The 27,331-nt window shown below is 40.9% G+C and overlaps 1 protein-coding gene across 1 annotated transcript; it reads left to right on the top strand.

Moving 5' to 3' along the window:
• znf1035 (zinc finger protein 1035) lies at window positions 1-21,345 on the top strand. The gene is made up of 4 exons (XM_059338454.1): window positions 1-400; window positions 9,037-9,090; window positions 12,148-12,210; window positions 12,300-21,345. The coding sequence occupies exon 4, from the start codon at window positions 12,341-12,343 to the stop codon at window positions 20,621-20,623; it is 8,283 nt and encodes a 2,760-aa protein (XP_059194437.1). The 5' UTR covers window positions 1-400; window positions 9,037-9,090; window positions 12,148-12,210; window positions 12,300-12,340; the 3' UTR covers window positions 20,624-21,345.
• The last annotated feature ends 5,986 nt before the right edge of the window (window positions 21,346-27,331 follow it).

Here is a 27,331-nt window from a genome sequence, read left to right as displayed (position 1 = left end):
TTATTGGTTGCAACCGGACCGTTGTGTAACTTACGCACAATTTCGGGGCACATTGTCTGAAAATGCGCAAATAAAGATAATGGAGGCGGATTTGGATGTAGCTCTGCCACCGGCACAACAAGCCCCATAATCCACGTCGTGAAGGAAAAAAAAACGTCTAGTATTGTAGTACTGAGACAACGGTCCTCACCGACCCCCGGTCCAGAAAGAAAAAGGATCTACCGAGGATATTTTTCCAGGGAAGACGGAAGCCATCGCCAAGGAGGACGGTCGCTTTCTTCACGTCCTGGCATGTAATGTCTTAACGAGGTCTTTTAACTGTTTTAACAGCAGCGATGGAGCAGTTAACCCACAGAGGACTCGGTGCTGAAACACAGGAGCAGCACGGAGCTCTGATCCGGTAAGTGATCCTGCTGAACACAAGCTGCAGAAGAGACATTAGCTGCTGTTTATCAGTGCTAGCTAGCTGTATGCTAGTGGCTGAAGTAGCTAGCTAGCTTCATCCAGAATAACCAACATCCGTGCAAAATGTATACACGTGGCTAGAGTCACAAACTTAACCGGCGCTCAGGGTGTTTATGTTTTGGTGTTTGTTGTTTCATCTCACGGTTTTTCTTTTTTCCGTTACTCCGTTACTCTGTCCAGGCTGGTGTAAAGTATAGCATCCTCCTGTAACAGACACACAGCACACAGCTTCCAGCTGGACATACAGCGTTAAAAGACTAAAAACAGCATTTTATTTAATCTCAATAAATTATTGAGAGTCAAGCCCTCATAATGTATGATGTCAAGGGTACAATTACAGCAAATTATTATAAAAACATACAATGAAGTAAACAAGAAAACAAAGTAAACAACAGAGCACAGTTAAATAACAGTTTTTTTTTGTTTTTTTACAGTTATTCAAGAGTATAATCATTTGTAATCATGGTTTTAATGGACCTGAAGGCACAAATATGTGTCTGAATGTTTTGTAAAAAAAAAAAAAAAAGTTTTCAAATGTGTGCAAACTAAAAGCATTTTACCTATTTTGTCTCTGTCCAAATTACCACAGAGAACAAGGTTTCAAAAAAAAAAACATTTTTGGTATTATATACCTCCTGGTAAACACCACACACTACAGTGATTTAAGTTGTCATCAAATGCTCAGTAAACCCCAAAAGAAGTGAACCAAGTTGTCACTGTCAAGTTAAGTAAATGTGATCCTTCTTATAATAATTTCCCTGTAGTCCTCTGGCAAAGTTATCCCTGAGGATGCTGATGCAAGAAAACCTTTTAACCGAAATACTCACCTGTTAGAGCAGAGTGCAAAAGTCCCCTGAAAACAATAAAGAAAAATGTTCCATCTAAAGGGTTTATCTGATATTGAGATAAAACATGTCTACAATTACCTCTTGTAGCTTCTCATTTCAACATAATATTCCAGGAGGACATGCCCACCTGTTTGTAAGTGGGATGGGAAAAACATTTGAAATACCTCTCAGTAATGTAGTCCAATTTAAATGCTGTTTAACGGTCAAACTAAATAAAAATAAGCATATATTTAGCCAAATACCTCTCTGACTGTGTCAATGAAAAGTGATCATTGTTATCCTAATCAAAGCAGAATTTATGGCTGAGCTGTTGATAAGTGGGCACTGCATGTAGTTGGTAAATGCCAACAGAAGAATGTTTGAAGTCTTCTGGCAGTAGTAAATTGATACCCATTTTGGTCAAAAAAAATCCCTCATGTTTGCCTTTATGTTGAAACTGTCTAATCAAAGTGACAAATGACAAGTAGTGAAAAGAACATATTCAAATGCGTACACTATCAAATACAACGCCATAATGAGTAAGCTGTAATCGAAAGGGATGTATGTTACATTTTGTGGTATAGAAAATGGATTATGCCATATTATTTGCCAGTTAGGAGGTGAACTGTGTGTGGTCTGACTTGCATGGCTTTGGTTGATGTTGGGCTAGGTTATATTAATAATAATAATAATAATAATAATAATAATACATTTTATTTGGAGGCGCCTTTCTTGGCACTCAAGGACACTGTACAAAAGGATAGAAAAGAAACAGCAATAAAATACAATATAAAATACACAGAATTAATAACAATACAATACAGACATATTGGGCAGGGTAAAAGTCATCAAAGGGAACAAGCAGTTTTAAACAGATGTGTTTTGAGTAGTGATTTGAACTGAGGGAGTGAGTCAATGTTCCTGAGTTGGGCTGGTAGTGAGTTCAAGAGGCTGAATGCTCTGCTCCCCATGGAGGTGAGACGGGTGGAGGGGACAGACAGGTGTATGGAGGAAGAAGATCTGAGGGAGTGGGAGGGAGTGGGAACATGGAGGAGGTGGGACAGATATGGGGGGTGAGGTTGTGGATAGCCTTGAAAGTTACCAGGAGGATTAGCTGTGTTGTGTTAGTTTTATTGTAGCCAACAGCAAAGTTTTGTTTGTATTTGTGCTTGACAAGAGACCTGCTCCACCATCACTGGTTTCAGTTCAAAGGCTTTGAAATTCACTACAGTTGAGTGTAGTGGTGTGCATGTCACTGTCGCTGTGTGACTTTCATCTCATGATAATCACATTGACTAGTACTGCTGGTTCAAGTGGTGATAGTGGCTGATAATCGTGATTCTAACCGTCAATATCATCATTTCCCCAAGCGGATCTGCTTACCCAGTCGCATTCGAACATTAGAGGCGGAGTTAATTAGCAGTTTATATCATAAAAGGACACGGCACGGGGAACACTCACTGACCTGCTTCAATCCTTGCAGTCAAGACCAGAGCTGCCACTGAGGGGAAATGGCATACAAGCGTTCAGAAGCGAAGAGCAAGGTCATAGAGACAGATGCATTTTATTCTGTCTACCCAGGAGATTCTCTTGGTGAGAGGTCAAATTTTCTGCCTGATAGTTTTAGTCTTCAATTAATTACTTTTTTTTGTCCTTGTGCAAGGTAAACCACATAATCATCATTGTGGACATAAGGAGCGCTGTCATTTGTCAAATCAAAATGGAGCCTTCTTCTCGGGGATCTAAATATTAGACATATCTCATATATGTTTCCCATTGGCTTACATGCTTTTCCTGCATTCTTCTGTTTGTTGTTCAGTATATTACACACCATTACCAGGTGTCAGTGACACTCCTTTACCAGATGCCATGAATTGTCTGATGCTTGTGCACTTCACTTTAACAGGAAGTTAGAAGCTCAGCCAAAGACAACAACCAATGCTGTGTTTCATTAGTAGTTCCACTTCCCTTATTCACTTATCTTCAGCCCTTGGTAGAACATAACAGCATACTCTATTCTCCCCTAGGCCACATGGATGGCAAAATGAGTTGGGGAGGAGTGGGGTTTCTCCAGTAATATCTCACCATAAGAATTGATTGGAAAATTTAGCTTACTTAGTTTATTAATTTCTCATCCTTTGGTGTAAGCAACCAGTTTTACATGGTTTACATTACTACCACCAAACCATGGATTTATTTTCTTGTAGTACATTCATAACTGCAATGTATTGTGGATGATAAACCTCTGTTGCAGTTGTTGTTGTTGCCTTCTGAGGGTCAATCTCAGTTCACTTCAGTTTTTCTGACAAATGGAAAGAAACCTAAAATGCCAGTGGGGATTTCCACAGGGCCAAGTGTAGAGGGGAAGTCATTGTCATAATCGCTTAGTCACCATGGAATATTTGCATTCAGTTTAAACTCAGTCATGCATAGCTGTTTAAAATTTAAAAGTGACATGCAAAATAATGGTATGAAAAAATATTTGCAGTGCGGAAAGAACTAAAAGCACACCTGCAACACACAATGGATGCTTCACACAGTAAAAGTGGCTCTAGTAGCCCGCCGTACCAAACAATGTCAGGGACTTAACCCATCTTCTGTTCTCTGAGATCACTTTTAATGTAATTCATCACACTGACTAAATCAAAACAAGGATTCTATGTTGCACTGGCACCATGTTCTTGGTCATTAGGGACTCTCTGTGCAATAAGCAATGGTTCAATTTTGCATTTGTTTCCTTTTTTCATAATATTCCTCACTACCTCAGACTGTTGTCCATTCAGGCAGGTTGGGTCATCGCTAGGGTTGGGTACCATGCACATTTGAACCAATAAGGATACCTTGAATTTGGTACCAGTACCCAAAAGTACCCTTTAAACGATACACTCAGAAATGCCCAACCAAACATTTCAATTTCAACAGTATATAAAACATTTTCTCTTTATTTACACACCACAAAGAATGACCCATCCCTACAAGCTCTATCCTGTCAGGATTTTTTGCTCTCTTAAAAAATGAAGAAATCCAGTTTTGTCATTTGGCGCCTCTACTCTTCCTGCTGTAACTTGAGTCACTCCGTGTCAACTGTCACCAACATGTGCAAAACCGCACACACACACACAGTTGGTTTGCCTCATACTACACAACTACCTGAGAGACCTGCGTTTGCTTTTGCAGTCTGTGGTCTGAGGACTATTGCACATTCACACACAAATTTTTGTCAGGCGTCAAAGGCTTACATTTAGTCCTCCACCTCATTTGAATGGTGTTGTGTGTTTGGGCTGTTGCGATCATGGCAGGAAAAAAAGCAGCAACATAAATGTTGAAACAGACTCGACCTTTGGAAAAAATGCAGCCTGGCATCCTGCTGCGTTGGCTAATGCGTCTCTGCCTCCAGCTACCGGAAGAGAAACATTACTTTGTACAAGAAAGTTAAAAAAAATATGAGGATGAAAAGCTAAAGATAATTACTAATAGTGGAAGTACACCAAATCAGACGGTTGCCCCTGATAAGTAGACAGTGCTTGTTTTTGACTTTTGAAGTCACAAGGCAATACAGTAACCATCTCGGTTCATATTTGATTAGCACTGCCTAGTTTGACAGTTTGATCAGAGTTTCGGTGCAAGAAACAGATCTCATTTGCATAAAGTTGAGGTCTCGTAATGATTATGCAAATTCAAATATGGCAAATGGTTCGCGGACTTGCTGAGCCTTATCCAACATGCCGGACCTCCTGCTATCCATAGGAAATTAATGGCATCCATTAACTATACAAATGTCTACCGATTAAGTGTATCTCCACTGTTACCCCCAACTCCTCAGGACTGAATGAAACAACGGCCTACATGGAGGCAATACTGTTTGGAGTTTGATAGGGTGTTTCCTTCACTAAGCTTCAGCACAAGGCACAGTCTCCACCTGTCTTGTCTAGCTGCTGTGCTGCCTTCAAGTAAGGTTGGAAATGTAAATATCATAACAGTGCTCTGACGGAAAACAGTTGTAGGTAAATATAAAGTCTACTTGTGCTACATTGGTGGCATTTGCATTACTTGATTTGGTGGTGTGACTGTTACCTAAGCCCTGGCAATGCCAATAGTCTGTCACCAGGGCATTGTGTGTCTCAGAGGAAGTACATGTGATGTCCTATCGCAGGGAATGTGGAATGAGACCAGTTTTGAAAGTAGAACAATTTCTGCTCAACCTGACTCACTGTGACTTGAACAAGCTGCAGGGGTGACATAGTCTCACTCTCTTTCTCTCTGTACTGTGAGTTTCATCTCTCACCCACATGTTTCTCCAGGTACATGCCTAATGTGAACCAGTAAAATGGCAGAATTCACTATGTCCTTGGACTCATGCTGCTGTACGCAGTAGGCTGTAGGCTTCATTTGCCTTAATGCAAGCTTTAGACAGTTGTTGTTTATCATCAGTTGTGCTATGTTCCCTCCATTGTATGATATTATCAGACAGAGTTTTTATCAGAGTTGTTCAAATAATCAGGATTAGACTGATCTAGGACCATGTCAAAAACGTCATGTACAATAAGGCAATAGTGTGAGATGTTGGAGAAGGAGTAGTTTGATAAGTCTGCCCTTTTTTTCTTGAAAGAACTCAAAGGTTTCAATCTTTTGATCGAGTGGAGGGGGCTGGAGAAGAGCATCATTTTTACATGCATTTTAATCTTGGATTACCTTATTGTGTAACATTACTTGATTGTATAGAACATCTTGCTAAATCATACTGGCTTTGTGTCATGTTTGCATGACAAGAAGCTCTGCTGCCAAAAGATACATGTGAGTGACTGTGCAGTGCACGTTTTTGGCTTAGGGGTTTAAGGTGTTGGCCAATAATGCAGCACCATTGGTTAGAATCTGGCCAGATACCATTCCCTATCATTCTCCCCTCTTGTCCTGTCATATCTCTGTTTTCACTCATGCAGTGTCTGTGTTTTACACGTGGGGGGCATTATGCATTTAGCAGCAGATTTTGCAAGCAGATATTTTCCAGAACATCTGTGAGATTACCAAGACTTTTCATCTCCTTTCTTGCAGAGAGAACCTTATACCATGCACATGTGAGAACAATATCAGTCCAGACTTCAGTGAGCAAGAATTGTCTCTGAAATCCCAGCGTGGCTTTTGTCTGTAATTAGCAGTTTGCCCAGTATTATTTGAAGTGCATTGTTACATAAACACTGTAATTCAAATTTAACTTTTTAATCTGAAAAAATACTGGAACATTACTGACTCTATGCTGTTGGACATATCACTGGAAACCAAGACTTTTATTTTGAGCATTGCTGCAGTTGACTTGTGCACTGATGTGTGTGTTGGCCTCAGTTGTCCAATGCAGGAGTCAGAGAAGGAAGAGGTGGTGGTGGTAGATGTGAAAGATGAATGCAAAGATGGTGCTTTTCCATTTTTGTGTGCCAGTAAGCTATTCGACTGACCCAGCATACTCCGGTGGCGGTTGAACGACCATTTAACAAGTCAGAATGCCTACGAATAGAAACAGAATGCCTGAGAAAGGCCTCCTAGGTTTTTTTTCAATGACCTTGACACTGATTGGGCTTTAGGATAGTTGTTTTTTCAGTAGCCCCATCCTTTTTTCTTAGGTCTTTTTTAAAGATATTTTTTTTGGCCATTTTTTGGGCTTTATTGATTGGACAGAGTGAAAGGGGAGACAGAGGGGAAGACATGCTGGAAAGGGCTCCGAGTCAGATTCGAACCAGGGCCGCCCGCTTACAAGGACAATGCCTCTATGGTACGCGCTCTACCAGGTGTGCCACCGGGAACGCCCTTCTGAGGTCTTTTTTAAATTGATTTTTAGAGATAATCCATACCTTTTGTTGGCTTGATCATGTTAAGACTGTAAGTGTTGATGAGTCAGTGCAGCTGAAAGCGCTGGTAATTTTAGGGCCTGATCATACAAAGCACATCTTAACAGCTTGGGTGGTTTTTTTGTTATTCGAACCTTTCAGACTGGTTGTTTACGCCTCACCTTTAATCTGAGTGTCCCAGAGGCGTAATGGGGGGGCCGAGTGATCCCGGCTCTCTGCACCGCCTTAGTAGGCGTTACATCGGCAAGACTGTTCAAGGCAGGATTGATGTGAACTGGCACAGTTGGCAAGATTGAAAATATGTGACGTAGGTTTTTTATGCGACCAACACCCAGGTAACAAGAAAGGAAGTGGACGTGATTGTTTGAAACACGCCTCTTACTTGAGTCTAACGGTTATTGAATCATGTTAAGCAAAATTCAGAACAACTTTGTTTGAGTTGTTTTGATTGCACTCATTGCTGCCATTGCTTATTGTACACATACTACCGCTGCTTTGTTCCACTGCACCACGTCTCCTCCCATTTTGTTCCACATGCCGGATTGCATTCGTGAATTAATTCTGGGGACACCAGTATTGCGATGTCGTGTAATTGGTATGAGTGTCCTATGGGTAATGATGGCAGAGCTTCATTATGGCATTTCCGTGGAAATGTAGTATGAAGAGGGCTATTGTTGTCAATACAGTGAAATATTTTGCTTGCTGCTTTTGCATTTGCTGTGCCTTAGGCTTTTCAAGTGCCTTGCATTTTGTAAGAGGACCTCGAGTTGAAAAATCTTCCTATCTTGTATGATAGGATGAATTTAGCAAAATTGCCTCTCCTCATCCTGTAGTAAGTTTTGAAATGACCATCATCCAGGAGAAGCCCCTGGGCCAGCCCCTGAGGGTGTCATGTACCCAAACAGACCTCTATTTCCCTGTATCCAGCATACTATTTAAGCAAAACCTCTCAGCCTCAATCATAGCCACATCAAGTGCCATCCACCAGCCCATTCACAATCAAGCTGCGCCGCCTTATTAGCATGCATTGCTCTATGCTGAAGGAGTCTGCCAGCATATGGAGTTATGGCATATATGGGTTTGCTGTACAGATACATGGCGGCGACCTTAAAGCCTACATAGAGTTTTAACCCACCTCACTGCTTCTCTGCTGTCACTAGTAAATGCAGTCACTTTAATCAAATGACAGTAATGGTGTCTTATTCTTTCACATTATGCTGGAATTCAAAATGAAAAGAGAAATTCCCTCAAGGAGACTCTAAAAGGTTGGCCCACTCATAGAAACTTCTGAATACCTTTCATTTTTGTTTGAAAGGGTTAAAGATTTTGTATCATTGTCCTACTTTATTAGTAATTTCCATAAAAGTGTCTTAATATAACTGGTGCTGTTGGTGGCTTTAGGCAAAACTTTGATCAGATCCCATGTTGTTGGAGCTGTGCGAGTGCAGAAAAGCATTTCATCCATCTAGTTCACTGTAAATCCTAAAGTTGTCAAACTGATCCATGAAAGGACTGGTTTTTGTTCAAACCAAGCAGGAGCACACCTAACTTGATCATTGATCAGTTTGACTAAAAAGTATGTGTAATATGTTTTTGAAGAATAAGCCATGGGCTGGCTTGATGTTCTTGATGCTTATCAAATTTGACAAAATTGAGGAGGCCACTAGAGAGCACGTTGATATGGCTATATCAGCCCGTCTGTGATAAAGAAGCTAATTTTGTTAGGATCTGTTTTCCAAGCTAGCATGGGTTAGACATGTGGCACAGTTTACCCATTTCACAGGTACAAGCCTTGATTTCTGTCTTGTGTGAAGCAATACCCATATGTCATTTTTTTATCATGCAAAAACAAAATTCAAAACAATGGATAGCAAAAATAATCATTTCATTTTCCCCTTTTACAGGTAACCAGGATTGAGGTCTTTAAAGATTTAGATGCCAGCAGACCTTTCACACAGGTACAATTGTTTTTTTTAATATTTGGTTTGGTTTGTGAGTGTGTTATAGTTTTTTTCTTTCAGAAATGCTTGTTTCAAAGGAAATTACATATATGTGATTAGTGTTCCATTCTATTCAATTAACTCATCTCAAATGCACGATTGTCACTATTGATCAGATGACTTCTAAAAAAAAAAAAAAAAGGTTTTGTAAAATTGATTGCCAAGATTGTAACAAGCAGTTCTTTGGAAAAAGGGTGCAGCATCCGTTTTCCGAAAGAGATTAAACCACATTTCCAAAGAATAGCAGTTTGTCAACCCACAGAGGCTAATAAAAAGCATCATGTATTCCAACTAAGACATTGATAGGTTCAGGTTTTCTTAATGTAATTATTATAAGCATAATCAAATGGATTGTTTTCAAGATTTACTTTTTAGAATATGAAATGTCATATTTCATTAGATTGTATTTAGCTGTAACTTTACAAATCAAGTGAGTATCTTCCTAAGTCAAATTGCTTAAAGGGAACCTTCTGTATTTTTCAACCTGGACCCTATGTCCCCATGTTCTTGTGTCTATTTGACTGATGGGGACAACAATGGTCTAGTATCGAGCGAGAGCACTGTAGCCGCTGTTTTACCTTTACTTTTACCTTTTGCTTGATCCTGTAGTTTTGTTATTGTTTCCAAGTCTAATTCATAAATCTCAATCTGAATCAGGTATCAGCAAGTCCTGGCCCCTACATCATAGGCACTATTGCTCTGTGGACATAGGGTCACAGCACCCACAGGAGCACAGCTGGTTTTCAAGCATGAAAAACTTTGCGGCCTGGTCACACATTTCTCAAATTAAATCTAAACAGTACACTGAAATGTTTTTCTGAAAGCGTACAGGCAGTGGAGAAGCACAGAAAAGAAGGAAATCTGCAAGGCAGTAACACACTTTTGTGAGTTGCCTCCAGGAGTGAAGCCAGTGCAGAAATAATGCAGGTCTTAAACCTGCATTATGTCTAAAGACCTACAGGCAACACTGGTTGCAAGATCAAGTCCATTCAATGCAATTCAATAGGAACATTTCCCTACTTCTGACTTGATTTATTACCTCAGTAAACATACCTGATAACATCCTTAAATGTATGTATTTATTGGCCCATTTAGATTCAAGCTGGGTAGAAATCTGTCTGAATGGGAGAGTGATCAGACTCATGTTTTATTTGCTCTGACATTTCCACTGTTATCTACAGCGGATCCCCTTTCACAATGCTTCAGATCAAGACTTCTCCCCTACTCTACTTTAGGGTCAGTGTCTAGTCAGACCTATATAGCAATCTAAGGCTGAAAAGGAAAAACAAGCACTCTTAGTGGACTTCAGGTGCTTACATCAGGTGCAGAATTATAGAATCATAGGATATTAGGATCCGGGCTGAAAAATACTATATTCTCCCTTTATATCTGCCAGAGAGAGAGAGAGGGGATGGGCACTTCAGAGAGTCCTCTATCTGTGTCCTTTCCACAGAGGTCAAAGCCATTCTACTTCATCCAACTCTTCCTGGGGATCCCAGTGTATTACAACATATTCTGGCTCTGCTCCCATTGCTTATAGGACAGTCTTGTCAGAGTCCAATCTGACCATGCAACAGGAGCAATAATCTTTAGTCTTGTTGATAAATGTGGTTGGCAAAAGCAATTCCTCCCCAAATGACATTGCATGGCAGCCAATGTTGGGCTAGGTTAAATATTTTGCTGGATGACCCTGTGCTTTCCCAGAGACCTCTGTAGTGGCACCTTAACTGTCAAAAAAATCATCAGACTGACCCTATAATTGTAGACTAAAGTACTGCCTCCTTCAAAACGGATGTGTCTGCTGGGATAAGAAGTTCCTTCAAGCCCTTTCTACAATCTTGCTACAGCCCAAGCAATAGTCAGCAGTTCACCTACCATGCTTAAAACAACCAGGGCTTACTCCTGCTGCCCGTCTCTGAGTGGCCGACAGTTGATCAGAATCAAAAGTTCTTTATACTGGCCTCCCCAAACCTACCCGTACACATTTTTTTTACTTTTACAATTGCAGAAGCTGCAGTCCCTTCAGCTTCCTGATATCTGATTCGACAAATCAGCCTGAAAGGCAATGTTGTTCAGCCAGATGGCTTCCTTCACTGCTGGTGTCCAAAGAGTTCTAGGGGTTTAGATGTAACAGGCACTGATATCCTTCTGGTGTCAACATCAAGAAACCATATTCAAATTGTTGAACAGGCCCTTTTGGATTAGGTGTCAGTACCCTCCCCCGGGATGTGGAAAATGCCAGATGTTTCTGTTTTACTCTCATTACACCTTTGGGTTTCCCATACTGTTATCCAGTAGTCTTCAGGATGCCACCAAGAGACTCCAAGAAGGCCAGGCATATGTGCCTGTTTGAATACTATGCACATGCGCCAGAGCCTACCTCCGACTAACATGCACCACTCTACACAGCCACACTCAACCAAAGCATATAAGTTTCACAAATGTCCAGCTCACCCTGGGTTTCCCTGTAAAACTTTGAATTCCACTAGTTATTCAAATAATGATGAACATGTGCTGTTTAAAATGGGAGAATAGCCAGCAGATGTTGTCATAGTGATATCTTTAGAATGTTTGTTTTGTCCAAACAACAATCCAAGTACAAGCTTGAACTCCTCTTTTGGGGCAAGTAGCCTACATGGCAGTAAACCCATGTTGCCTAGTCTGACCAGGCATCCCCAAACCCGGCCTCCTGTCCTTACTATGAGAGTGGACGCCCTGTTTCCTGGGTTCTTGAACCAATCAAGTCAAGACCCTCCCCTGTGACTGTTTTTGTCTTGGTGGACCCTACCAGGAAAAGTTGCACCTCACCACATAGTTGCAAGGACAAATAAACCCTCCACTTCTATAGAATAAAGCTCTGTAAAGAGGGAATTTCCAGATACTAAAGAATAAATTGTAACTGGACATGGTGGCAAATTGATATTGGATTTAATTTTGGTACCAGTGTAGGTAAGATTTTTAGTGACATGTGAAATGTGCATGATAATAATAATAATAATAATATATTTTTTCTAGATTTCCATTCTGTGTACTGCACACCATCCTGGATAGTCCTAGTCCTTGTGTGTCCAAAAACAGGTCAGAATTTTCTTTCTTCGATTATTGTGTTTATTTTTTATATGATTGGATTTCTCCTTTGTAAATCTACACTTTTTTTGTGTTTTCAGGATTGGGCAAAATAAGCCCCAGTTTCCAGTCCTTGGAGAGCATGGCTCATGGATGGGATTCATACTTCGATAACCTCCCACCTCTATCATCGGATCCAAGCACTTTAAGAAGGACATCGGAGTCAGATGGAAGTCTTTCCCAGCATATAGAGAACTTCATTGGACATCATGACTTTCCGGACACAGTGGCTTCACATGAAGCCCCTGCGACAAACTCTAACTTCAACACTAACTATTACTCAAATCCCAGTATTGAAAATCCCAGTTCGGACTGTCTTTATCAAAGATTCTGCAAGGAAACCCCATGGCAAGCTGATGGACAACAAATGGAAAAAGATTTCTTGCCAAGATGTGGAAATAGTGATATCTCAGATTTTGCCACAGATGGATTATCATCACCGGGATCATTTCCTTCATCTTTCACAACAGATTTACAAGAACTCAAGCAAGACTGTGGAATTCTAGCAACATCATTTCTTGAAGACTATTCAGATGTCAGTAGCTGCTCAGATACAGATACTGGTGAAACAAGGCCCTCTTGTAAATTCATGGCAAGTAATTCAATTTCTAAACCTAAAAGTGGTGCTGCTACAAAAAACAGCTCATCAGAATGGCTCTTCCCTGATACTGGCAATATGATGCTTCAGACTGAGACTTTGTGCCCGGAGACTGATGTAATTTTACCAAATACATCAAATGTGACGGCAAAAGAAAACATAGTTGAATGTGCACAAGACCAGATGGAAAGTTCCTCAACTACTCCTAATGTGGTGACAACTACAGGGAATGAGACTGTAAAGGACGGAAATGATGATTGTGGTTCTCTAGGTCATAAAAAGGAATATGTGGAGAGAGATTTCACTCAAGGAAAAGATTTAAACATTTCAAGTGGCCATAAAAATTTGGCTGGTGGTGGAACAGAGGAATGCCCAGATGGCAATCAGAGGGAGCAAATTGCTGCTACAAATAGTATGACAACATTGGACAATACGCAAGATCAATCAAATGAGAAAGGCTTAAGAAAGGAAACGAAAGAATCATTTAACCAAAAAAATGAGGGATGTCCACACTCCACAGATGTTCAAGATGGAAATACAAGCATACAGAACAAAAGTGAAGACCAGAAAAGGGAAACAAAAGAATTGGGTTCCCTTGAAAATGGAAAATTTGATGAAAAGAAATCTCCAAATCCCAACTCCACTGGAGGACAACATGAAAATATGGAAACTGACTGTTGTAAGAAAGAAATCAAGTCAAATACCTGTCCATCCTCAGACACGCCAGATAAAAACGTGTGTGATTCAACACATGTCACTCATGAACTGAGCATATGCACCAATACCTCAAAACTTAACAGTCATGATGTTGAACTCTGTTTGCAGCCTTCTGAGCTACAGTCTTGTGTGGCTCAGGATGATATTTGTTTGAGCCCTGCTGTAATGAGTGATGGCCGTTCCAGCAATGGCAGTGAAGACAATGAGCAAATAGTGGCAAGTCATTCAGATTCCTGCTTAGAGCCCAATAGCTCCAGCACAGATGTCAATCCCTGTGTAGAAAAAGAACGGACAAGTGTAGCAGAGAAGACCCATACCTCTCCTTCTCCAGATCCAGATTGTAATGGTCCCTGTATCACCAAGGACAATATTGACAAGAAGGAGCAAGAAGTTGATAGTCATGAAGATTCCTTGCAGTCAAACAGCCCAAGCAAAGACATGAATACCTCTCTACAAAAGGAACTGACAACTCCACTAGAGAATAAAACAGTATCATCTTCTACAGAATCAGTGTGTACTGACCATCCTGTAACCACTGACAACAAAGGGCAAAGCATTTCTAATGGTGTCGAATCCTGTTCAAGTCCAGCAGAGAATACAAATCAGCAACAGTCACTTCACCAAAGTCCAGTTGCTTCACAACTGGGAAGTGTCAATGGAGATGCTGCTGAAAATGCAAGAGATTCATTTGAAGAGTCTGAGAGATCTGCAGAGGAGCCATCAGCACTTGACGAGCTGTATGGCGAACCTCTGTCAGGAGAAGACTCTTCATGTGATGCTGATGAAGTTAAACTTGACACAAGTCACTGTAAAGACACTTCTTTGGACAGACCGGACAGTACCAGCATGGACTGTTCAGAAGGACAAACGCCTCAGCTCAAATCGTCTACACAAATGAGGAAACGTCTGCAGCCTGTTGTGATATTGAAGACCTCTGAGTCAGTAAATGGAAAGACTAACTCTTATCATTGCGCAGATTGCCAACACACAACCCACAGTGTAGATCATTTAATTGAACACCACCATTGTTGCCATTCAGGGCACAGTTTCCAGTTTTGTAAGACTTGTAATCTCTACCTGATGAGGACTGAACAAGCAGAAGAACATGTGTGTTGTGTAGCCAAGGAAAGCCCAGAGCTTTCTTCTGATTCCAGACTAGCGAAGAAAAGAAAAAAACATATTGGAGGCCACAGGTGCATTAAGTGCAGACTTGTGTTTGCAAAACTAGTTCATTACATCAGGCATATGAGGACTCACACTGGAACAACACCCTATAAGTGTGATGGTTGCGGATCGTTTTTTGCACAGTCATCTAGTCTGCGAAAACATAAGAAAATACCTAAAAGGTGCAAGCAGACAATGCTCCAGTCTCAAACTCCAGTTACAAATTCAGATGTCATTATTAAAGAAACTGAAACACCCCCACCAAAGGAGCTGGTAGAGAAAAAAACAGATTCAAATCTGGGTGAATGTTACGTCAAGCTAGTTGACGCCTCCAAAACTCATGGGTGTAAATTCTGTGGTAAATACTTCTTAACTGCAGATAAGGCCAAAAAGCACTTACACAGCATACACAAGGAAAAGACTTTGGCAGTTTCGTCAAGTCAGTGCACCACAAAACAAAGTGGTGTGAAAACAGAAAAAGGAGCGGAGAAGGAATCAATAGGAAAGTTTAAATGTCCTCTTTGTCCACGGCTTTTCAAGTACTCCTACAACAGAGCTCGACATTTGCGTGACTGTGTCCATGCTGCGATTTATGGGGGCAAGGGAAAAGTTTCTGGTAAATATCGGTGTCCCTTGTGCCACGTTACCTTCACTTTATCATCCAACCGTTATAGACATATTAAAGCATTTTGCCTTAAAGAATGTCTTAATCGGCTTGCAAAAGAGAGGGCAGAATTAAAGCAACGTGTTGAAAAGAAAAAAACAAAGGAAACTGAACAGAAAGTGCCAGCGAAGAAAAATGAGCAGAAGAAAATGCCGAGGGAAGCAGAACAGCAAAAACAAGCACCTTTAACATCCCCAAAGCATATGCATCGCTACAAATGCAATCTTTGTCCAGCAGTTTTTTGTCATGCTTCTGGAAAGTACAGACATATGAAGAAACATGAAGCGTTTAAACTCACTGGCAAAATGTTCAAGTACAGGAATTCTTTTTCCTCTATCTTGTCAAAACCAGCAACTCTTGGTACAAAGACTGAAGAAAGTAAGGATGACTCAAAATCAGCTGAAGGGAATAGGAGTCCGGCCCTGAGCTGTCGTTTCTGTGAAAAGCGATTCTCTGAACCGCAGTTATTGAAGAGGCATGAGCGCAATCACAAAGGGGAAAGACCATATCGCTGTCTGCAATGTGGAAAAGGATTCAAGCAGCGTGCCCATCTCCTTGGTCATAAAAGCGTTCACCAGAGGAGGATACAGTGCACTGTCTGCAGAAAGATTCTCCCAACCATTGGAGAACTCATCCAGCACAGAAGCTCACATCCTAAAAGGGGAATGCTACAATGCCCAGACTGTCATCTTCAGTTCCAGTATCCTGCACATCTCATTAGACATGTAAAAGCCCACAAGCGTAAAGAAAACAAGGCAAAACAGCGTGAAGAGAAGACACCATTAGAACCACAGCAGTCCTTGGAGCCTGTAAAAGAGCAGAGTGGACCAAAGAAGTTTCTGTGTTCCTTATGCGACGAGGTATTTGATGATGCCCAAGTACTACGAAAACATTGTCTGACACATATAGCTGGGTCCTCATCAAACCAATGTCCATTTTGCAAATTTAATACCAGTACTCGGCGAAATCTGCTGCGGCACATGATCAAACATACTGGAGACAAACCCCTTTCCTGCAATAACTGCGGAAAGCAGTTTTACCGTGACTTGTACCTGAAACTTCACAGTGAGAAGTGCTTACCTGCTCATAAGAGACATCCCTTCACAAAGGAGTCCAACGATAAGACAAAGGGGTCACTTCAGTGTTCCTATTGCCCACGGACGTTTTTTAAGAAAATTCGCCTGGAAATTCATCTCCGTGGCCACAAAACAAACACTCTGCTTCACTGCTCCAGATGTGGACAGTACTTTGGATTTGCAAAATTAAGTCAACATCAGAAAAACTGCAAAGTGAATTCAGAGCTCAGCACTGGCGAGGTCCTTATTCCACAGAAAGAGTCAGTAAGTCAGAATGCTCAAAAAAGACCTTTAAAGTCCAAAGCAAACAAGATGCTTCACAGTAAATGCCCTCACTGTCCACAGACCTTCAGGTTCAGATCGTTACTCTTGAGACATCTTGTTTCACATACTGGTTTGCAACCATATGCATGTATGCACTGTGGACAAAGATTTAGAAGCAAGACACTGTGTTTGCAGCACGAAGCCTTCTGTGATGGAGAGGGGAAGCCAGAAGTAAAAGGCGGTACTGCAACTCAACTGTCCAAGATGCCTCCCGTCACAGAGACGGCACTAAAGCCCCAAGCAGGAAGTGAAGCTGAGTACAAGTGCAAATTTTGCACCAAGTCTTTCATGAAATCACGAAGCCTGAGACGTCACATTTTGACACATAACGAAGTTAAGCCTTATCGCTGTAAAGCCTGTGATAGCTGCTTTTCGAGGTATGACCATCTAAAAGTACATCAGAATCGATGTAGAGGGAGAAAAACGCGATTGGAAGTCTGTATTCCTAAAATCAGTTTAGCTGATGTGGGCACGGGTTGGCAAAATAGGTTTGGCATTGGCCCTATAGAGAAGATGGAGACATTTGAGTGTGAAGTCTGTTCAAGGATCTTCCCAACTCAGTCTAAACTTTCCCGACATTTCACTATGTTCCATGCTGTAAAGTTATACAGCTGCACAATATGTGGCTCGTCATTCTCTCATGAAAAAACTCTGAAAAACCATCGAAAGATGAAGAGGTGCAGACGGCGCCCAAATGTAACAAATGCTTCTCTACTGGAAACTAATCAGCCAACAGTAAATGTGATGAAACCGAGGAATCCGATTCTACAGCATGTCCAGCCTTATGTGAACAAAAAGCACAAATTCGTATGTAGTTACTGCCCCCGTGCTTTTGGAAATAACTGGCAATTGAGTATACACAACCGTCTGCACACAGGAGAGCGGCCGTATTCCTGTGATGATTGTGGTGAGAAGTTTATCAGGAAGGATTATCTGCAGCGTCATTACTTAAAGTGCACTGCAAAAATATCCAAGTCCAGAGTTGGCCAAAGCCGCCAGTCTTCTTCTAAAAGCCCACCAAAAGGCTTCTCTTGTGCATACTGCAGTTCCCGCTTCTTGCTATTTTCCCAACTTCAAGAGCATTTTTTAAATGCACACCAGCTAGAAACAAAGGTTCCAGCATCCACTGCTCCCCTACAACAGCATCTGTCAAATATGCCAGACATAAAAAAAGAGCCTTTGGATGAGTATTGTGATGAACAGCTTAGTGATGGTGCTACTTTAAGATCTAAAGGAGATAAAGTTCCAGATGGTGGAGTACCTAAACCTTTCTCCTGCTCCCACTGCAAAATGTCCTTCACAAATAAAGCTGGACTAATGGGTCATCTGCGTATACATGCAATGAAGTTTCCTTTTAACTGTAAAATATGCAGCAGGGGTTTCTGGAATAAAAGTCTTCTCCGTAATCACAACAGGAAATGTAGATTTGGATCCTCTTCAATGCGAAATACAACCAAACAGTTGGAAGGCCCTTTAAAAGCAGAGATTGATTTTGTGCTGAATGACTCTGTTCTAGTGTTCGAAGAAGCCTCAAACTCAACAGGCACTGGGGTTTTGCAGACCAACTTTTCCTGCAAAGATGATTCTGTGGACAAATCATCTCAAAGTTCAGAAGAACCACAGAGGCAAAGCAGCACAACTAAAGAGAAGAAAACTGTGCAGTACCAATGTTCAGAATGTGATAAGAGCTTCACAGATGGCCTGATGCTCATCAGCCACCTTGAAGACCATGGAAGACAGGAACATGCGAAAAAGAATAACAAATGTCTAAAGTGTGGGCAAGCCTTTTCTAGTCCGGTCTATCTTGAAAGACACATGAAGTTACATAAAAATAATAAGAAATACTCTTGCCCTGACTGCTCCAAGATATTTGACACTTCATCTGATCTTGAGACCCACAGAACATTTCATGACTCGGATAGGCCTTTTGTTTGCAAACTGTGTAAACACCGGTTTTGGACAAGACCATCTTTATGCAGTCATTACAGAGAAGAGCATTCAGATCATGCATTTGCTTGTCGTTTCTGTAACAAGGCCTATTCAGTCAAAAAATCACTGGCAAGACATATCAAAAAATGGCACCGAGAAGAGCAGAGGGAACTTCAGAGAAGTGGACAGGAGAAGCGCAGCGCTGAGCAACAATCCAGCAGCAAAGTCAGCACAACTGGTGAAAGTGATGAAGACACAAATAACGGCAGTGAGGACAGTGACTCAGACTCTGCGCCATACTTCCCATGCCACGTGTGTGGAAAGACCTTCCCAACATCAGAAAGTCTCGAGGATCACCAGCAGTGTCACCTGGGTGAAAAACCACACGAATGTGCTGAATGTGGTAAATGTTATGCCCAAGCATCTCAGTTGCAGCAGCATCAACGAATGCATAAGTCTGAATTCCAGTGTCAGGCGTGTGGCAGAGGTTTCCTCTCACTCTTTGCACTACGTAAACACAAACATACTCATGGAAAGAGCCGTCCACACCGGTGTCCCAAGTGTGACTTCAGTTTCCCGGGAGCCTTACAGCTAGCAGAACACATGTCTACTCACCGTGAAGAGAACTTCCCATGTGATATTTGCAATCGTGCGTTTCACTCTAAGAGCAGCAGAGCCGAGCATCGGAAAATCCACTCTAAGTCAGATAACCGCCCAGTTTCAATGGAAGAACATAAGGAGTCTGGCTCACTTTCTGAAAGCTCGTCAGCATCATTCAAAGAACTGAAATATCGCTGCGGGGTTTGTAGTGAGCGTTTCAAAGACCCAGAGGAGCTCTCAGAGCATGGCTGCATAGCAGCCAAAGAGCGGCCATACTCCTGTTCAGACTGCAATAAACATTTTCTGCATGCATCTCACCTGAAAAAGCACCGGAACACCATGCACGGATATCCATGCAATCAATGCAACAGTAGTTTCTCCTCCTCTCAACACTTCCACAACCATCTAAAGAGCCATGTTGATGCTGCAGCAGAACATAAACACCAGACTGAAGGTACAGATGGAACATCACAGAGTTTCATATGTCCCGTTTGCCATCAGTGTTTCGCCAGTGCTACTGAATTGATTTGTCATTTCCGTATGCATCCTGATGGTGTCTTTGAATGCAAAGTTTGTAAAATGACATTTCCCTCTGGAAGTAAGCTTGAAGAACACAACCGCATTCATGTGACGTCAGCTACTGAATTTGAGTGCACAGAGTGTGGCCAGAGCTTTATTGGAAAAGAGGCTTTCTGTCAGCACCAATGTTCCAGTCAGCTGCATGGAGTAGTGGAGACTAAACACTCAAATCCACCAGCTGAGACTTCCAATTCTGAGACTCCAATTCATTATCAGGAAGCAGCAGAGGAGGAGGAGGTCGACGTAACGGGAGAGGACTTGTACAATTGCCCTGTTTGCTCAATGCAGTTCGACTCAAAGAGTGGTCTTCTGGAGCATCAGAATAAAGAGCACCGAAATGAGAAGCCATTCAAATGCGAGCTTTGTGGAAAAGCGTTTGCCTTAAGGCGGTACCTCAGAGGGCACATCAAAAGGCATCGGCAGAAATCCATGGCTGAAACTGGAGTAGAGAAGTTGAAATGTACCCAGTGCCGCGTTGAGGTGGACACAGCAGAAGAGCTGTCTTCGCATATGAGATTGCACGCTGAACAAGAAGTTGGAAAACTTCGCTGTGACATGTGCTACAAGTCATTCAGCCACTGGTCTGTTCTTAGGCATCACCAAGAAAGTCACGTTGGCCAAATTGTATATGAATGCACCGAATGTGACAAAGCTTTTGCTTTTCCTCACCTCCTGGAGGAACATCAACAGAGTCACGCTGGCTCCTCTCAGTAAACGGTGTTTCATACCATCGACCTGTCCTCCCTTTTGAATAACTAGTTTTAGAGTAACTTGAATCCCTTCCATGCCTTACATCTGACTATGTACCTCCTATCACAATTTAGATCAAATTTGTATTTTTGGCCCTTGTTACATATTAACAGAGCTCTCGGTTCACGTCACTACGACAGAGCACCTTTTCCTGCGTTTCTATTGACATTGTACATATTTTCAGTTCTAATGTTGGAATTTGTATACAGTAAATTAGCCGCATAGTTTCTTGACGGTGTTTGTAAATCTGACAAATTGTGTAAAGCTGTTTCACATTCTCTGTGATGAATACAGACGATGCATGATGGAATGAGACGTTTATGAAAGGTCTTAGATAAAAGCTGAATTTCTTTTATCAATAATGTTCATTTTTGTTGTTTGACTTTTATTTTGAAATAGTAATTCAGTCAGTTTTGTTGAAGTTTTGTTAGGTCAACTTCAAACTAGTCATTTTAATCTGTTGGGATTCATATGAGTTCATGTATGAGAGACAATTTTGTAATTTTCAGTTTTAATTTCCCTGTATTCATGTTGCTTTTTTTCAAGTTGCTACTTTGCAGTTTGCTTGTAAATACATTGGACATATGTTGTAATTGAATACTCTTTTCACAACTCGATGACGTTACTTTGTAAAGAAATTTGAGTTGATGCATTCAATTATTGAGTAAAGTCAACCAGAAAATCTATCCGTGGGCTGTCTTTGTCTTTATTTTTACTTTAGGGAAAGCTAACCGAAAGTAAGCTCGTCATGAAAAGCCTCACTTCATTCCACCAACCCAAAGTAGAGCTGACAACTACAGAACACCACACATTCATGTTGTTAAAACATGACTGACACAAACAAAATAGTCATGATTGTAAATACTTTATGCAATATTGGACATCAGCAGGGTGACTATCCTGGATTTGAGAGCAGTAAGAAAATGCTCACAGGTGTAACTGCAGATTTAAGGAAAGGCTTTAAACATGTCGATCGCCAAGATGGATAAAAATAAAATAAAGTTACATAAATTAATTTGGTTAATTAGTTTCCTCCTACAGTTTTAAGACATGTAAGTTGGGGAAACTTCAAATTCTACTCTACTGTTTGTCCCTCAGGTTAGTGTTCTGCACCCATTTCCTCCAAAATGCTGTATAAAATGTAATGGTCTTTTTTTGTTTCTTCAATATAATTTACTGTACGTCATTTAAAGTGTATTGTATGGTGGAAATGTCCACAATCTAAGACAGGGATGGGCAACTTAAATGCTGGAGGGGGCCACAATTTTTTATTGACACTACCAAAATGGCCACATATTGAACCGTGCACTTGAAACTGCAGTTTTAAATATGTTAACAGTGCAGTAACTAACATATTTCATGCTCAAATGCATGTTTAACGGTATAAATAGGAAGACAAAAGGTTTGAAGCAAATAAAAAATAACCAACAGTGCAAGAACAGCAGACCAACATTAATTGCAAGAAGTAATTTTGTGCATTTTTACACTGCACTTTTAAGATTTCATGTTCCAATGCATGAAGTTGTACCGAGGGCCACTTCAAGTGAGGGTGTGGGCCGTCTGCGGCCCCCGGGCCTCCAGTTATCCATCCCTGGTCTAAGAGGATCTTTATGTGGGGTTTTGAAGCATAATTCTAGTAAAAACCACATAAATTAAATTCATCTTCCAAATACATTTGAACATACATTTTAAGTTTCTTGCTAACATTAACGCTGATACAAAACTGAGGTTTATTTCGTCACATCCCCCTATATATTAAACCCTGTCACATTGGGATCATCATCAAAAAAAATCTAATCTGATTTATGGCAAATGCACAATGAGATGGACTTCTGTTGCAGAAAACGCTGCTTCTGTCCGGTTGGATGATCCAGACTGCAGCAGCGGCTGAGCACCACAGAGCGTGGCAGAGCAGGTTCGTTTCAGGCCATTAGTTGTCATAGTAACAGATACAGTAATCCTGGTTTCTCTAAAGCAGTAGTTCTCAACCTTTTTGAGTCGCGTCCCCCAATTTAACATGCATGTTGTCCGCGACCCCCGCTCACTGAACACAATCTCACAGTTCAGATCAGACAAACTCCGTTGATGCAACGAATTTTGGACCAAAAATGAAGCAGACAACAACTAAAACATCTCTCTGTCCATGCATTTATATATATATTTTTTATATTTTATTGTTACTTTTAATCTAAGTCCTTTGCTATAAGTTTAAAGGTCCATTCACAAAATGACAAAAAAAATTATCAAAAAGACATAAAATGACCAAAAAATTATTAAAATTGACCACAAAATGACAAAAAATGACCACAAAAAGACACAAATTGACCAAAAAAGACACAAAAGGATGAAAAAAAGACACAAAATGTCCCAAAAAGAAACAAAATGACCACAAAAAGACACAAAATGACTAAAAAAAGACACAAAATGATCAAAAAAGACACAAAATGACCATAAAATTATCAAAAAACCCCAAATGACCAAAAACGACTAAAACCCATTAACACATGAACACATTAACACAGTGGAGACAGAGCTGACTTAAAAAATGATTTGGCGACCCCCAGAAATCATCTCGAGACCCCAATTGGGGTCGGGACCCCAAGGTTGAGAATAGCTGCTCTAAAGGGGGGCTTTCTGTGAGCCCTGTTCCTGGATCAGACTATCTTAAATGTTTCTTAATTTACATTTAAAGGTTCCAGCTAATTGGCTGAATCTTCTTTTTGGAGTACCGCTCATAGGTGCTGCTTAAGCATACCAATAAGAAATAGTTTGGTTTGGTTACCATATGATGTACTTAGACTTGTAACGTAGAATTTTACAGTGAATCAGTCATCTTTATGCCACTACTAAAATTTATAAAAACATTTGCAGCTATTTATCACTTTATCCATCTGTTGATTTGAGTGTTGAGGGAAATTACAAGCTCAGAGGCTAGTAAGTAGTCGTCAGTGTCGGGGACTCTCAACCAATCCACTAGTGATTGTCACTGCATCAGAAAACGTGGACCTGCAAGCAGCTCTGTGTTGTTCCCAAGCAGGAGGAGGAAAATTCCTATCTTGTAGGGAAACGGAGAAACTGTCATAAGCACACATTTTATTGGTTTGGGAAAGTCCTTTTCAAGCAGGCAGTCTATTCCTGAAATGTTCAGAAACATATCCAACGTGGGATTATGTGTCAATGGGAGCAGGGATTCATATTCAGGGAAATCTGTATTGCCAGTGAAAGCAGTTACACTACAGGAATAATAATAAGGGTTACTTTCATCTGTCACTTTGACATTGAGCGGGCAAACCAATCTAAAGACTCATTGACAGCAACAGCAATGTGTACATGTTGTTTCCAGCTAACCTTTAACTATGGAAGACCTGGCAGCATATGGTACTTAACTTTAAACTTATTTATACTTAGAAGATCTTAGAAGAGCCCTGGAAGCTGCATGAGAGTTGTCTGAAATCATTCATTCATTATCCTTAACCGATTATCAGGCGAAGAACTATATTTGGTAACTTCAGGTAATATTTAGAGAAAAAAGTTGCAAATTTACTAGATTAAAGTGGCAAATCTACAAGAAAATAAAGTTGCAGATTTAAGAGATTTAAAGTGGCAAATATGTGCAAAAAAAGTCGCAGATTTACGAGAAAAAAGTGGGGAAAATAACTTTTTTCTCCCATATTCACCACTTTAACCCTCATTGAAATACTTGCCAATTCCAAATTTCAACCCTCGAGAATATTGGATATTATATGGAATGTAATATTGTTATTACATACAGCCAGAATGTGTAAAAAAAAAGTGGCAAATCTACAAGAAAAAAATGCGCAGATTTATGAGATTTAAAGTGGTGAATCTGGGAGAAAAAAGTTGCTTTTTTCCCCACTTTTTTCTCGTAAATCGATGCGACTTTTTTCGCACATATTTGCCACTTTAAATCTCTTAAAACTGCAATTTTTTTTCCTTGTAGATTTGCCACTTTAATCTAGTAAACTTTTTTCTCAAAATATTACCTGAAGTTACCAAATATAGTTCTTTGCCTGATAAAGGGTTAACCGATTATCCACACTTGGGTTTCAGGGGGCTGACATTGGATGAGAGGCAGGTACACCCTGGATAGGTCGACCCCTTTCGCAGGGCTGAAACATAGAGACAGAAAATCACGCTCTCATTCACACCTATGGGCAGTTTAGAATCACCAATTAAACCTTAGTGCTTGTTTTTGGACTGTGGGAGGAAGCCAGAGTACTGACACAGGGAGAAGGTGCTAACTCCACACAGCGGACCGGTGACCCTCTTGCTGTGAGGCATGAGGTCTAACCACTACACTGTCTGAGATCATCTCATTTCAATATCCTGATAATGTAGCAACAGTTCACAGACATGATCAGCCTGGTGCTGTGAGACGGAGGTGCTAACAGTAGGGCACAGATCATCATAAAAAACAAGTGCAAAGGCGATACGAGTCTGCTTCCAGATCTCTCAAGAGTTTTTTAAAGGATGTGACCGTAATAAGGTCCTGCAGATTGAGACTGCTCTGGAGCAGATTCCAGGCTGAGGGAGCCCGATACATAAAAGCCTGTTTACCGAGTACAGTGCGGACTTTGGGAACAGTCAACCGGTATGCATCGTTGGAACGAAGACTGTAGGTGCTATGGGTCCCTCTTAATGTAGTCACACAGGTATGTGGGGAGTAAACCTAGAATGGCCTTATAAATGAAACAATGCCAGTGAGTTAACCTGCGAGCGGCTAAGGACGGCCACTCAACCCAGGCATATAAGGAGCAGTGATCTTAGATCTTCATTTCAGAGTGAGAGCACTCAAAATGCAACCTTATTTCATCCCAGTTCCTCATTTTGAAGAGCTACGGTAGCTGTTACTGGATGTGATTGGATCACATGTACCTCAGGTTAGTGAAGCAGACCGATAATCTGGCATCCAATGAGGTGTATTGCCATAAGAGATGCCTGACTGTTCAGTCGAGAAGTGTTTCCTATCAATTAATCATGCAGGGGAAGGGACCAACTAATCCATCTACTCAAACCCAACATGCGATTCTGTATTCAAACCACTGAAACCCAGGTCCAATTCCAGGCCCTGGGCTGTAGTTACTATTCCCAACAAGGCCCTAAATCTGATGTAGCTCTGGAATGTAGTTTGCATTACTAAACATTGCTGACTGGTCAAACACAAGCTTTGGGAGTGCAACACTATATATAGAAATTGCTGCAGTTCCTTCTTTCCATGCTATGCTAAGGTATAGCTGTGGACCTGCACCATAGTAAAAGCTCAAGTCGACACCCAGTGGGGATGGGGATGGATGAAGAAAGCCATGTCTGGCTTCCTGTGTGGAGCATTCTCCCAATCACTTCAAAAGCCTGCAGTGAAATTGTCAAGTGTGGTTGCAAAGGTGCAAGTGGCTGTGGTGCAAGGTGCTCATGAAGGAAGGCACACTGGAATTGCACAGATCTTTGTAGTTGCAAATGTAATAGATAATTAAAGTTAAGCTTCATCAATTAAATGTATGCAAGTTATCCATTTTTCAGAACACATGCACTGTATATGACCTATATTCATATATTTTCGACTGCTTAGGAACTGAGTTGGAAATTACATAAATACATGGCCAAAATGAACATATCTATTTGATCAAATAATCATCTAGGGATATTCTCAAGAGCTTAAAATGATTCCTTGACCCAGAAAATGTATTTTTTGACACCAAGATTGACCTTTTAAGTGGCTTGGAAGATATACTGGTTCTCATAGACTTTATATGGGTGCCATATCCGTTCCGGAGTCTTGATGAAGTGGCTCCTACCAAAAATTGAAACCTATGGTGATAGAGAGCATGTGGAAAAAATTTGGTGCTTTTGTCTGGCGTGTCCCCTTTTTTTCGCTAAGCCGCCTGACTATTGGTGCTAAAATATCCTGCAAATGTTCTACATGTCTGTGTCTGATTGTACTGGATTTTAAGATCACATGTGAAGGTCACACTAAAGGCCATTAATAATCCTTAACTACATAGCATGTCCCAACCACTTAGCTCTCTTATCGGACAGAAGAGGGCTTTTAGTCAAGGGCCAGGTTAGTGACAGGTGTAACATTTATTAATGCATTAACTCTTCCTTTCCAGTCCTTGAGAGAGGAGTTGTCTCAATCCATTGCTTTATAGCCAACTGTATGTTTCATACTTTCAGTATTAAGGAACTATCTATTTATCAGTCCATGTGTGAAATTCTGGTATCAGACACAACTGGCACAACTTCACCTTCAAAGAAATACAGCATTGGGATCTGACTCTGGTCTATCTAGCAGTTCTCTCTGCTGAATGGTAATCAGTCTTTCAAAACTTAACCTTAATCATGAGTTAGACCTCAAGATAACTAAATATTTAGGGTAGCTGCTCCATCTTTAGCAGACAGCTAACTGTTGCCTCTAACGAACCACAACTTCAAATCCAGCCCTGACAGTCCTTTATCAGCAAGTGGGCAAGTTCCACCGGGCCCCAGATGCTCAAATGGTGACAAATTAAACCATAGGGGCCTTAATGTGACGACTTGGTTTTGTTATATCCTTCACACAAAGTCATATGACACAGAGCGTTTCAGAAGCGAAGCATCTTGCTAGCTCAGTGACCTCAGTGGATGCTTCTGAAACGCATCTGATGAAATCATTGT

Source organism: Centropristis striata, chromosome 8 (assembly GCF_030273125.1).
Source record: "Centropristis striata isolate RG_2023a ecotype Rhode Island chromosome 8, C.striata_1.0, whole genome shotgun sequence".
Taxonomy (NCBI): Eukaryota; Metazoa; Chordata; class Actinopteri; order Perciformes; family Serranidae; genus Centropristis; species Centropristis striata.
Note: the sequence above shows the minus strand (reverse complement) of the source record. Positions and strands in the feature narration are given on the sequence as shown.

What these genes read in the sequence shown, in the direction of transcription:
- znf1035 (XM_059338454.1), top strand. Translation starts at nt 12,341, where the DNA reads ATGGCTCATGGATGGGATTCATACTTCGATAACCTCCCACCTCTATCA.